The sequence below is a fragment of the Aedes aegypti genome, chromosome 3 (genome assembly GCF_002204515.2).
Source record: "Aedes aegypti strain LVP_AGWG chromosome 3, AaegL5.0 Primary Assembly, whole genome shotgun sequence".
NCBI classification, from domain to species: domain Eukaryota; kingdom Metazoa; phylum Arthropoda; class Insecta; order Diptera; family Culicidae; genus Aedes; species Aedes aegypti.
In genome coordinates this window covers 380,924,272-380,938,618 of record NC_035109.1, presented here as the reverse complement: position 1 = coordinate 380,938,618, position 14,347 = coordinate 380,924,272, and the positions used below count along the sequence as shown (strand labels likewise).

At 39.2% G+C, this 14,347-nt stretch overlaps 1 protein-coding gene across 1 annotated transcript; it reads left to right on the top strand.

Moving 5' to 3' along the window:
• Window positions 1-3,913: 3,913 nt before the first annotated feature.
• Window positions 3,914-14,292, top strand: LOC5571931 (eukaryotic translation initiation factor 2D). The gene is made up of 2 exons (XM_001659978.2): window positions 3,914-4,752; window positions 13,237-14,292. Exons 1-2 carry the CDS (start codon window positions 4,030-4,032, stop codon window positions 14,233-14,235), a joined length of 1,722 nt encoding a protein of 573 aa, XP_001660028.1. The 5' UTR covers window positions 3,914-4,029; the 3' UTR covers window positions 14,236-14,292.
• Window positions 14,293-14,347: the final 55 nt, after the last annotated feature.

The window sequence follows — 14,347 nt, the reverse complement described above, 5'->3', positions numbered from 1 at the left end:
TCTGGGCACACTTCCTATCTTTTTTTTTGCAGAATTAGATTTGACAGCTGAAACTTTGTTGTTGTTCGCCCCGGCTCAACAAGCTTGTTTGAGTCGAAACAAATCGCAATGAACATTGCCATCAAGAACGAGATATTCAAAGCAAATAGCTTCCTGAACATTTCCAAAATCTTCTGAACCAAAAATCCAGGTTGACCAGCACTTTGTCAAGTAAGTTCTGTTTCCTTAGGGTCCATTCACAAATTTCATAACGCTGGGGTATGTGGGTGTACTCGTAATGTTACGGCTCATACAAAATTTGTAAAAAAAAATCATACAAAAAGCGGTACGAGGGGGTGGGTGGCTGTCGAAAATGTCATTTTTTGGCGTTATTAAATTTGTGAATAAACCCTTAGAAGCATGACGATCTATTAATATTCTTTCAATTCGCAGACTATGAAACTTCATAAATGCCCATCGGAGCTTTCCGAGTTGTTCAATCTCCTGCTATACCATCCAATGGAAGGGACCGTCGAGGGGACCATAATTGGCTTGTTTAGATGTATCCTGTTTTTTACATATGCGGATTCTACGTTAACAACTGAGCCAGAATCCAAAGTTTCATAATTTTTCGTGCCCTGGAACTATTTTTAAAAGACGTTTGAATTTAGTATGGAAGTCGCGTTTGAATCACCCCTCGGCAAATTTTACTTCGATACGAGCTGGCATTGAAATGTCATTGAGTCGACGGAATGAAAACTTTTTTAATCATTTACTTTATCAAAATTAAGATATTACGGTTCATTTGAAAAATTTCCGTTCTGCGGTAGCCGCCAAGTTCTACCGCAGCTGTCAAAGTTCTACCGCAGACTTGAAAATCATTGTATCATTGAACGAAAACATCTAATCATAGTATGCTTGTTGAGGACAAAGCTTTGAAAAACAGCAGAAAACAACAATCATCATCGTGGTTTTCAATATCGTCGCAGCCGATCGATGATGCTTTGTGAAAATCAGTAATGTGACTGCTGCGGTAGCTTTCTGTTCAACCGTAGAACGGAAAGTTATCTCTAAAATTGCAATATTAAAGCGCAATAATAAAGGCTGAGCTACAATGATGTGAGCGGCAACGCGGCGCGGCAAGATTTGACAGTTAACCCATACATTTTCTGTCAAAACCTGCCGCGCCGCGTTGCCGCTCACACCATTGTGGACCAGCCTTAACGTGTTACACTCAGAAAAATATGCTCTTTCGATCAAGCTACAAAAAACTGTGAATTTTTCATCACTAAACAACCCAATTGACGACCAACGATCGTGTTACTCCATAAGCATGCTTTTGCTATGAAAGATTCAGCCTTGTTCGGTTGCGCTTAGTAGGTCTCCGCCCTGGTCTCCGCTGATAATGAAGCAGAAAACCGAAAGAGACAGGCAGAGGAACAACAGGCATCCGGTTTATCCCGCGGGAAAGAAAATAAAGACAGATAGGGTTTGTTCACAAGTTTCATAACGTGAAATATTGTCATTTTCGACACCCACCCACCCCATCGTAACGCTTTTTATATGAATAGTTTACAAATTTAGTATGAGCCGTAACATCACGAGGACACCCACCCACCCCCTTCAGCGTTATGAAATTTGTGAATCGGCCCATATGCGTAGTATGCACCTGAAACGTAAAGCGCTCAAGTAAAATTTCTCTTTTTTACCAAAGTAATTTTGACAGCTGATCCAGTATCAGCGAAGTGTCACTTTTACTTGCGGAATAATTGAGCGGCACATTTTTCCGTAAGGAAAAGTGACAGCTCCATTTGATTTGTACAGCAGGCGTTACCGACGTTATGAAATCAGCTCTACTTCTCAGCAGCGTACAGCTCAAGTAATTTCGGTAGCGGAATCATTCCTTGACCGTTTCTTGTCCTATCCTTTTGCACAGTACTTATGATCAGCGTACCGGCCAATACGTGGTAATATGTGCCGCTGCTAGTAAAGGCAAAGCAACTGAGGAAGAAGTTACGGAGGAGTTGACATATAATCTCGCGAAAAACATGTGTTGGTAATTGATAAGATTAGTTTCTGTTCGTTAATAAATTATGATTCAAATATATTAATACTAACAAATTCAACCTTACGTTCAAGATGCCATTAATAGCTAGACAACAGATTTTTATTATTGATTTGCTGAAAAACATTAGCAGCGGCATGCAACGGTCATGTACCAACCATCTCGTAAACGATCTCTCAGCTGTCTCGACCACTCCCTGTCTGGTGATATCCATAGTACTCTCGTCAGTTCAATGCTTAGCTCATCGGTGCCGGTGGCATTGTAGATTGGCAAGCTTGGTAGATGCTCAAACAGAGCCAGATTGTTCTCAAGGTTCTCGACTTCCGCATATTCGATGAACTGCAACTGCAACATTGTATGAATTGAATAGTAATGTGTTGAAGACACAATTATTATACTTAAAACTTACCAACAATATGTGAAGAAATTGTATTTGCGGCTTCCGTCGAGTAAAAACAAAGACAAATTAAAGACCCCCATGTCCCTTGCAGTTGCCCAAAATTTTATGGGTCATAAGGTAATCTAGAATGCCGTTCAAAGTGTACTGCGATCTGTCAAACTTGGGTACCTTTTGCACTACCGAGGGACCAAATGCAGTACTAGAAGTGGTACCCAATCTGAGCCCGAGTGGGACGGACCTGGTAAAAACTTAACTTTGATGCTGTTTAGATTGCAGTTGATGGTTTCGGTATTTCAAAAATAAACAAAAACAATCCGTCATGAAACGATCACAGTTGCCAGGTTTTGCAGTGCAACCAGACAAATGTGACACATTATTTCGTTCGCTAACTCTCACACAGTCGGCACATTTCGGCACAATAGGGTCCTAAAATTTTGAATGAAATCTTGTTTTAATTTAATAATACGAAAGAGCACGTTCTTGCAACCACTTTAGCAATTTTTCCTGTTCAAATAACGGTCGTAAACCAACTAAAAGCATTCAAAAATTGTGTAAACATGTGTTTTTGGCCTGAATTTAACCGTCTGGTACTAAAATTAGGACAGGGCTTTAGGACCCTATTTCAAGTGAGCCAAGTTTCCCACCCCCTGGGGACAACTACGTTTGATGAAACACCGCAATGTTATCTGCCATAAGAATGAAGTAAAAAGGGTTTATTCAGGTCCGTCCCACTCGAGCTCAGATTGGGTACCACTTCTAGTACTGCATTTGGTCCCTCGGTAGTGCAAAAGGTACCCAAGTTTGACAGATCGCAGTACACTTTTCACGGCATTCTAGATTACCTTATGAGCCATAAAATTTTGGGCAACTGCAAGGGACATGGAGGTTTTTACTTTGTCTTTGGTTTATTCACAAATTTCATAACGCAAAAAAGACATTTTTTACACCCACCCATCCCCTCGTAACGTATTTTGTATGACCATTTTTCAAATTTCGTATGAGCTGTAAGATTTTCAAGACACCCACCCACCCCCTTCAGCGTAATGAAATTTGTGAATGAGCCCAAAGGGACTAAAGGCCAGAACTCAATGATAGCGGAACGGCAACGGAAAGCGGAACCGGTTCGCCAGTATGAATCAAACCATCTCGACTGACCCATCAACGAATGAAAGTGGACCAACACCAAGTCCACAAGCATGTTGCAGTGCAAGCTGGCGAACCGGTTCCGCTTTCCGTTGCCGTTCCGCTGTCATTGCGTTTGGACCTTAAACCCGCGTTCGTTCCTCTTCTCAGGGGAACACAGCATGTCCTTTTGAGCAAATGCGCTAATATCTTTTGTTTGTCCAGAATACAATTTTTTCGAGCTTCACAAAAGGCCTATTCAATGCGATTACTTGAAGCGTGTGAAGCTTTGATGCACCCCCCGATTGATCAGAGCAAGGCCTTTTCATGTGACAGTTCGTACATCAAAACAAAATTCTTTCCAGAATCTCGGCCGTGTCATCCAGTGCCAGTCCACGGTTTTAGCCAAGTTTGATTCATTTTCTTGAAATTTGCAAAGTGTTTCATAGTCATAGTTGCTACAATGTTTATCAAACCATTCAAAGTGAAAAGCAACATCCTGGTTACGGGGTCGGAGCGGAAACGACTGAAGCAGCGAGCCCAATCCCAATTCGCTGCATCCGAAACGTCCCCAATGGCGGAGCTGTTTGGCAACAAATGCAAGGTCTGTGTGGTTAAAATTGTGACCTACGGCGAGTGCCAAGTCACGGTTTATACTAGCGATAAGCGGCCGGTGTTCTTTGAGCTGGACGGCAAGCTGATACCGACCGTTTACACCCTGTGGGCGGCGCCCGATATGGTCCCGGAGTTTACCACACACCCGGCAGTGCTTCCTAAGCTTGCAAATGGGGCGGATTTGATGATTCCGGGTGTGGTTGGCCGCGGAACTAGCATGAAATCGTGGGGAAACTATCGGAAGGATGACATCGTTGCAGTTAATCTAACGTCAAACCGGGCAGCCGTTGGTGTTGGCCTGTTAGCCCATTCCAGTGACGATCTGTACATGTGCGGTGGCCGCGGAATTGCCGTTCGAATGATGCACGTATTCGGAGATAAGCTGTGGGGAATGGAACCATCGGTGTGCCAGCAGGTTCCCCTGATGGGAGCCATTCAAGCAGTTCCGAAGCTAGAGGACGACTTTCCTCCACTGGGAGCACCCGAACCGGTGGTGGATAAGAAGAAGCCAATGGTGAACGAAGTGACGGAGAAGCTGGCGGAAGTGGACGTCAACGGGGATGAGGTGGAGGTAAGCGTTGAGTGGGTGGTAGATTTAGCAGGGTGTCGACTACCTGAAAAACGGGGAAAATCAGGGAATATAAGAGAGTTTAATTTCCGACCTGGAAAGTCAAGGAATTTAGTAAGGTACCGCGGGGCAAGTGGGTAAATTAACGGTCCAGAGACGAAAATACTCAATCTACCCTCACCTAGAGTACCTGTAAACAAGAGTGACGTCATGTTTCAGTTTTGACAGGTCTCCTGCTCGATTGGAACGCGGGTTTGTATGGAAATGGCAGTTCGCCGCTGTTCCAATTTTGACATTGACGCCACTCTTATCTAAATCCACTCGCAGACTAGCATACGCTCGTCATACACAGTTTGTTTTTGTTTTCCTCAAAATAAACTTGCACACGCTTTCTAGACTCATCAAAATGCATATGGGAATATTACCCAATTTGAAAGATTTACACCCGGATTCTGGGTGTTTTTCGAGACAGAGTGCATATTGTTTTCCTCTAAGGTTCACAACTACTTCTACGCTTTGCCAATCTTTGTAGTGTTGTCAAGGTGAGGATAAAACAAATAAAAATCAACGAAGATTCAACCCTGGGAGGGAGAAACCGATACAAAATTTATGTACGTCATAGTGAGCCGAGATTCCGCTATCACAAACTGTCACAGTGAGCCCAGATCTCAAACATTGAACTAACATGGAAAAAGCGCGTAACTGACTAAAACACATTTTCGAATTCCATCAAAAGTGACAAAAATCGAATTAAAATCAATTCATGCACATAATGCAAGTAATGCCACGTGAGCACCTGTCAACCTAATTGAATATAAGCATTGAAAAACGCATCGTTTTACTTTTTCCAATGAAAATGAATATTTAGTGCATAGAAAACTGTGGCCCTTTTCCCATGTTTGTCAAGAAAGATCGAAAGTACACAACAAAAGAAAACTAGCGATTTTCCCCAAGCCTGCCTTGATTGTTGATGGCAAGCTGGAGTTATCTTGCAGTTCAAACAAACGTTGTCTCATATTTCGTGTGTAGTATCTGTGCCTCCCTCCCAGATTCAACCCAGCAAGTGTCAATAGTGGTTATCACGCCCAATGGTTGGGTGCCCTACACTGAGGCAAAAATCTCGCATGATTTTCATAAGATCGCACTAATGAACGCGTTTTTTATTATTTTTTTGTTGGTTCATAAGACACTTGTGTATTTCATTCGACGAGATTGAGATTCATAAGACAAGTGTAATTTTTTCATAACAATCAATTGCAAATGTCATAAGAACGCTTATGAACCCCATTGCTCATCATTGTGACGAACCACGTGAGGCAAATTTTCTCATTTCACTATCAGAAATTCAATATGGCTTCCGAAATGGACGTGTTTGCTGATTTGTCGTTGGCTGACTCCGTTTCTAATGCATCAAAGGGTAAATATTTTCTATTTATCATCAATTCCGCTGTAACTAATATTTTCTTTCGAACAGATTAAGGAATTGGATCCAAACAATAAGATTTGGGAATGAAAATTCAAAACAATTTGTATGACGCGTAAGAAATCACAAACCCCCCTCATCCATTAATCCGCCCCTAACGTAAACCTGCAACAATTCAGGCGTTCTTCACAACTTTTCTCAATAATGTTTCGCTGCTATGATATACTTCTTTGCGTTCAAAATAGGTTAGAAAATCGAATTTTCATCCATTTTGTCGTATCGCAAATCGATTCTAATGCATACAGTGAAGTGCTTTGATCGAATTGCGGCGTGACAAAATGGATGAAAATTTGATTTTTCCAAGTTCACTGAGGAAAGCAAACGTAAGACTGACATAAGATTTGCTTATGGAATTACGACACAAGAAAAATCTTTGAAATTCATAAGACTATCGTATGGTTTTCGGCAGATGTTGTTTCCATAATACACTTCGAAGGGATTTCGTAAGATGATCTTATGAACCATCATTGACTTGATAACAAAATCCATAGATAGTCTTATGAATTACGTTCTGATCCATTCTTGGTTCCATAAGACTGTCTTATGTAATTTGAGCTTTAGGGCCCTATTTTATGAGTCGAGCCGATCAAAATGACTCGACTGGAGTCACTGTCGACCGAAATATTTGCTCGACTCGGCTCTGTCACTCGAGTTTTTCGATAATTGTCACTCTATGTGACTGCATTACTATGACAGTCGACGGGTGACATCTGAAATATGCCTGCTTACTTTGATCGACAGTGATTACAGACGAGTCACATGAATTTGCTCGATTTACAAAATAGACCCCTTAGATTATGAATTTCAATGAATGAATAATACTAATCCGCGTTGAAAAATAGGTTAACCAACTTGGAAAAATCAAATTTTCATCCATTCCAATTCGATCAAAGCACTTCACTGTATGCATTAGAATCGATTTGCGATACGATAAAATGGATGAAAATTCGATTTTCTCTAGTTGGCTAACCTATTTTGAACGCAAAGAAGTATATCATAGCAGCGAAACATTATTGAGAAAAGTTGTGAAGAACGCCTGAATTGTTGCAGGTTTACGTTAGGGGCGGATTAATGGATGAGGGGGGTTTGTGATTTCTTACGCGTCATACAAATTGTTTTGAATTTTCATTCCCAAATCTTATTGTTTGGATCCAATTCCTTAATCTGTTCGAAAGAAAATATTAGTTACAGCGGAATTGATGATAAATAGAAAATATTTACCCTTTGATGCATTAGAAACGGAGTCAGCCAACGACAAATCAGCAAACACGTCCATTTCGGAAGCCATATTGAATTTCTGATAGTGAAATGAGAAAATTTGCCTCACGTGGTTCGTCACAATGATGAGCAATGGGGTTCATAAGCGTTCTTATGACATTTGCAATTGATTGTTATGAAAAAATTACACTTGTCTTATGAATCTCAATCTCGTCGAATGAAATACACAAGTGTCTTATGAACCAACAAAAAAATAATAAAAAACGCGTTCATTAGTGCGATCTTATGAAAATCATGCGAGATTTTTGCCTCAGTGTAGTCACGAGGACATGTACGCCCAATGCTAGAATTAGTGTATTTGGCCGACGGGCCAACAGATGGCGGTAGTGTGTAAACGTCAAACGCGAACAAAAACGATGCGAGCGCTGCGGGTGGCGGATTGGCCATCTACCATATTTTTGAATCGACCGTTTAAAAGGTGGTCGATGGACAATGATGAGAGTGTGACGTCTGTTTGTCTGTGCTCTATATACACAACTGTTTGGATTTAATTTACTTTCATTAGCTGGTTGTTATCTTTGTACTATAGTACAACAACACATTATAGCGTGGTAGTTAAGAAGCATTTTTCGATCTGACATAATAAAATCATTGATCAACTCATGTTTACCGCCTTAAACAGCCTAAAATTATTTTTAATAAATAGTATATAAAATGAAATCATATGAATTTCATTTTGATACAATCCATTCTGGTATACTAATACATGATGATGACTTTTAATGCGAAAATTTGTTCAGATTTTTCAAAATAATTCTATGAGCGGTGAATGGAGCATGAGCGGTGAATGGCGTCCTTATGGTACTTTATTGAAAGGTTCCGTTCGATTTCTCCCGAAGAGTTATCCGACGTCATGTCCGGTTTTCTTAAAAACAAATAACGAGCGGCGGAAATTCTACAGAGCAGAAATGCAATTGCTGTCCCATGATGTAAGAACTATAACATTATAACATTGGAAATGTTGCAGTTATAACGTTGTCGAATCATTTCAACAAACATAACTGAACTGAAGAATATTTAAGTGACAAGAATAAAATTGTCTTTGTTTACATGTTACTTATGCTATTATTTTCAAATTTATACTAACCTCTATCAATACGGAGCATAAATGTGCCAAAATCTTTAATCGCATTTTTTTGGCTTCATATTTCAAAACATGGGACAATTATGCGTATAACGGCAGTAATTCCCAGAAAAAAATCCTAAAAAAATGCCTACAGTAATACAAGCAGCATTACTAGTCGTACTCGTAATGTAACGAGGAATTCCTCAAAAATGGCTTAAAAATATTTTAAGAGCAATGTCTCAGACCAGACATACCAGACAGCCTGGTCTGATTTTTTGAGAAATCAAACTCTTATCTCATCGTTCCTTTTAGGTTTCGTTTTATTTCTTGATCCATTGTTAGAATCTTTTCGATCTTTTTTTTTTTTTATTTCTGCTTAGTCTCTTTTTTCAGGCTAGAGGTCTGTAAAGTTCATATTTTTAAGACACTCAAAGCCCAAACGCAATGAAAGCAGAAAGGCAACGGAAAGCGGAACCAGTTTATCAGCCAGGGTGTCTACTACCTGGAAAAACCTGGAAAACCTGGAATTATCAGGGAATTTAATTCAACCTGGAAAAAACCTGGAATTCTCAATTTCGATCACAATCAGGGAAATTATTTTGAAGCAGTAATTCATGATAGAATATGTCCACGACAAAGGATTTTTGCGTTATAACCCAGAGCTATCATTAATTGCCAGAAAACTATCTTCATTCGAAAAAAATTCGGCTGCGCCGCTCTCCAAAAACTATATGAGCTGTTCAGTGAGAATTCTTTCGAGTATGAAATTTCATCAGCTTATCAAAACATGATTGATGTTTTTGATGTATCTAAATTTATTCGGTAAAGCATTAACATATCTAGGGCTGGTAGCAGGTTTCTTTTTAAATACAATTTTTTTGCAAGTCTCTAAAAAGTCTCTATTTTTGATAAAAGGTGTCTGAAGTCTCTATTTTAACCAAAATGGTATCTAAAGTCTCTTTTCTTTCCTTATCTTGCTTGCAGATAACTGAGATGCAAAATTTCTTCTCGTATCTCGAGAACAGCCTCAGGAAATATCCTTGTGGATTCTCCAAAGATTTTATTATGAATTCTTCAAGAAATTGCTTCAGAATTTTTTTCATAGGATGCTTACAGGAGTTCCTCCATAATTTGCTTCAGGAAATCCTTTAACATTTCAACGTTAATACCTCTAGAAATTTTTCTCAGGCAGTACTTTGAGCAAAGACTATCTTAGGACTTCCTCCAGATATTCTTTCACTAACTATCCAACCGAATTCTACAGTCGTTAATCAAGGAGATATCCAAAGTTTCCCACAGAATTTCTCCCAAGAAAACTTGACAAGAATTTCAACGCCATTTCGTCTACGGTTATTCCAAAGAATAGATCCAAAAGCTCCTCGAGGGGTTATTCGAGTTAATATATTGAGAACATTTCAAATAATTTCCTCAATTCGACCTGTGTTTCATTATTAAGTTTCTTTAGAGCTACCGAAAAGCTAAACATTACATATAATTTGCAATTGAATTAGATGGACAAATTGATGTGAAGATTTGCGAAAAAGTTACACGTCTTCTCAGTGAGAATCGAACTCACGACTCCCCGATCTCTAGTTGGGGCGCGTTACCACTACGCCATGAGAGGACTCATGAACGCAGAAGTTAACCTGAATTCGATTTCAGCTCAATAATCACGTGGTCCTTTTTCGCAAAGTGCACTTCTTTCGGAAGAATTAGATGCCCATCCAAACACAACGCTTTCTATATATATCCAATGCCTAGCCCGAGAGCGCATTGTTTTTTAGGTATAGGAATAGCACACTACACTAGCCAGCAACTGCGCTGAGTTCGGGGAGTCGTGAGTTCGATTCTCACTGAGAAGACGTGTAACTTTTTCGCAAATCTTCACATCAATTTGTCCATCTAATCCAATTGCAAATTATATGTAATGTTTAGCTTTTCGGTAGTTGTTAAACTTCCACTCGGCTGGTTAGCCGTAAACCACGATTCATAATTAAAAACAAGTGTTTCTTTAGTTTTTTTTTCTAGGAATTTCTCCAGCATTTCATCCAAGGATCACTGGAGTTTATCCAAACATTTTTCAATAAATTTCTCAAAAAATCCCCATGGAATATTGAAAAGTTCTTTTAAGGTTCCACACAATTTAACACCACAGCAGTTTTTTCTATGAAATGCTTCGACTGTAGGAATGATTATTCCTACACAATTTTCTAGTAATTTCGTCCAGTGTTCCAGGAGATCCTGCGAGATATTATGATTTTTCTTTTTCATTATTATCGTAGCAATAATCTTGGAAATCTTCTAAAAGTTCTTCAAGAGTAAGTCTTCCTGAAAATCCTCTTTAATCAAGGGTGGCCTAAGAAGTTACATAAGTAACTGTAACAGAAGATACCCATAAATATACGTCAAGGATTTTTTTTTTAATTCTCAGCTTTCTGGGAAATTACATTCAAATTTCCTTGGTGAAAACTCCTGGAAGAATGCTTGAGAAAAAGGTTTTGAAAACTTCCTTGAGAAATATCTTAGAATTAATAGAAGAACTTCCGAGAAAAAATCCTAGGCGCAATCCTGAAGGTATCCTCAGAGAAATTTGTAGTCAAAATCTTATAAAAATTCTAAAGAACAATTTTGTAGAAAATCCTGAGAAATCCTTGGAGGCATCTGGTGAAGTTTCTAGTTGAATATTACAACATGTTTTAAACGGGAGTCTTGGAGGATGTTCTAGAAAAAAATAATTGGAGAATCACCGGATAAAATCCTCGAGGACTAAGGGTTTTTTCACAAAAAATATCTGAAGGAATTTCTGATGAAAGCCTTGTGGTATTTTTTGTGATAATGTTTGGAAAAATCTTGGTTCTATTTTGAGATATAAAAAACAAAATTTTTGGAGGAATTCCTTAGGAAAATTTTTGGAGAGTGAATATTTTAAATATAGATATGAATCTATCCCTTTCGTAATGTCGTCGTAATACATCAATGAATGTATGTCCTTTACTGGCATATACCAGATGTGCTGGTATGTCGTCGTAATGTCGCAAGAAAAAAATATTTGAAAAAAAAAGTTTTAAACAAATTTTCAGAGAAATGTCTGGTCTGATTAAACTATTTTGTCCTGGTTCCTGTTAGGTTTCGGTTTTTGATAACTGTTTTGTCTCTTTTCGGTCTCTTTTTAATTACTTTTTATTTTATTTTTTTTACTGGAAAGAGGTTTCTAAATTTCATATTTTCAAGAAACTCATTCATTTTTTAAATTATTGGAAAATATTTAACATCAGAAAAAAAATTTCGAAAAGTAAACTGGAACTTGAACAACAATCAATTCGAAATTTCGTAACAATCATGACTAATTTAGAACTTTTTCGAATGAAATGCAAACATTTATAATTTAATAATATTACCACAGTCAAATGTTATACGGTCGAACGCGATCACCCAGGGGCTTGATAATCCGTGTTTCTATCATAAAAAAATGGATCCGGGATCCAAAAGTTTTACGAAATATTTGTGTTAATTTAGATTGTAGATATATTGCCACATATCCAAATAAAGTTTAATTTAGCGCCCATGAAGCTGTCTAAGTTATCCAAACGATCGATGGAAATGAATGGTACATAATCTGTCTTTTTGAAACCCTGAAGCATAAACTATAATATTCTTGTCGACTCACTGTTGGCTCATTTTAATTCGTCGACAGCTCAGTCGAGATGGTGCGTGATTCATGCTGGCGAGATTCTACCCAATTACCCACAATTCCAAAACCCCGAATGAGATTATCCCGAAATTCAATATCAAGGGGAAATGTCATCAATGTCATCATGTCAATCAAGATAATTATAAATTCGGGGAAATAGCATTCGGGGTGATGCAATTCGGGGTAATGGTACACACTTAGATTTTTTTCACGAGGCTGTGCGAATCTCGGTTTCCCGATTTTAACCGAGACAAATTGTCCGGTTGCTTAGCAACGAAACACAATTTACTGATACTCGGCTTTTATTTGCTGAGATCCCAGGAAATTTGTTTGCCGACTACTCGGCTGTGTGGATCTCGGTTAAAATTAGCCAAGATTCGGCATTCTGAACTAAGCGTGTACATTCGGGGTGATGGCATTTTTGGTGATGGCATTCGGGGTAATGGGGTAGAATCATTTCGATAGAAACTTGAATAGAATTCCGAGCATAAATCGTATACAATCCTAAAAGAAATCTACAATATTCCGAACAATGAAAAACGGGTTCAATCTTTCGGAAATCTTACGCCGAATTTTTGAAAAATTTGCATGATTTTTGCGAATTTTCGGACACGATATTTACAGTGTCCTTCACAGGATTCTCACAGACTATAGGGCATGACTTTCACAGAAAATTCTGAACATGCCTTTCACATAACGCGGGCAGATTCCTTTTGAAAACTTCGTTACAGCTTTATCTTAGACTTCTGGACAGCACTTTCAAACCTGGAAAAAATCTCACAGAATTTTGAGATTCAGAATTGTTTTTGGACTAACTATTAATAACCAATAAATTTGTGAAGCAAATTTATAAAAAGCTTTTGGAGCCATAAAAAACCATGGAAAGTCTGGGTATTTAAATTTAACAATTTAGTCGACACCCTGTTAAGGTTCATGTAGGTATATCTAAGCCGAGTTTTGCTATTACAGGAAGACGATCAAGACGAAGAGTCTGAAGAGGAGGCTCAGCCCGATCCGGACAAGCTTATACGATCAGCGTTTTTGAATGCTATCAAACTTCAGGGAAAAAAGATTCCCCTTCCCATTCTGACGAGTACGTTCTACCCCCAGTATGTGCAACCGGAACTACCCGAAGGAATCGAAATGAAACGTAGCTCGTACAAGAAGGTTGGCACATTCCTGAAGGAAATGGCCAAAGATGGTGTGATTCAAATCAAGGAAGAAAAGAAGGGAATCGAAAAGATTGTATCTATCAATCTGGAACATCCTGATGTAGTATCCTTTTACCCTTACAAAATGAAGAAACCGGACGATGCAGAAGTGAGCTCAGCGGATCAAAGTGCTTCCACTCCTCTACTCTTAACGAAAATGGTAGAAATGTATGCTGTGAACGAGGTGACTGAGAAGTTGTTCGGAAGCTTGGGAGTTGCAGTGGGGAAGGCACTGGACGAGACTCAAGTCCGGAACTATGTCAAGGATTATGTAGGACGAAACAAATTGATAGACGTTCAAAGTAAAATGGTTACTCCGGATGAAACGCTGAGGCAAATTTGTGGAGGTACCGAAACAACGCTCTATTCCGTACCGGAAGTGATTGATCATGTTCTGCGGAATATGACCAGCACGTTTGAAATGCGGAGCCAGAAGGGCCCTGTTACCAAAGGCGGCAAACGAGCAATCATTCATCTGACGACTGCCACCCGGTCTGGCAACAAGAAGGTTACGCTTATCAGCAATCTGGAAGACTATGGCGTAAATGTGGCCGAATTTGCCAAGGCCGTTAAGCTGGGTGCTGCAGCCAGTACCAGCATGGCCGAAGTGCCTGGTACCAAGGGCGAACAGTTGCTGGTGCAGGGAAATCACATCAAATTCGTGTACGACCTCCTGACCGGGACCTACCAGATACCGAAGGCGTGCATCACTGGGCTGGAGTTCGCCAAGGAGCAGAAAAAGAAGAAGAAAAAGTAAGGTAAGTGCCCGAAGCGTACTGTTTGATCTACTAAAATATATTTATTGTAAATGTGACGAAAAGGTGGGTTTAGTTTGGATGACACATCATTGAATCTTGCTTTTAAAAAAG

Excerpts from the sequence above, each read along its gene's own strand:
- LOC5571931 (XM_001659978.2), top strand. The coding sequence starts at position 4,030 with ATGTTTATCAAACCATTCAAAGTGAAAAGCAACATCCTGGTTACGGGG. Across the intron at positions 4,753-13,236 it reads TCAACGGGGATGAGGTGGAG|GAAGACGATCAAGACGAAGA; the intron begins GTAAGCGTTGAG and ends TTGCTATTACAG.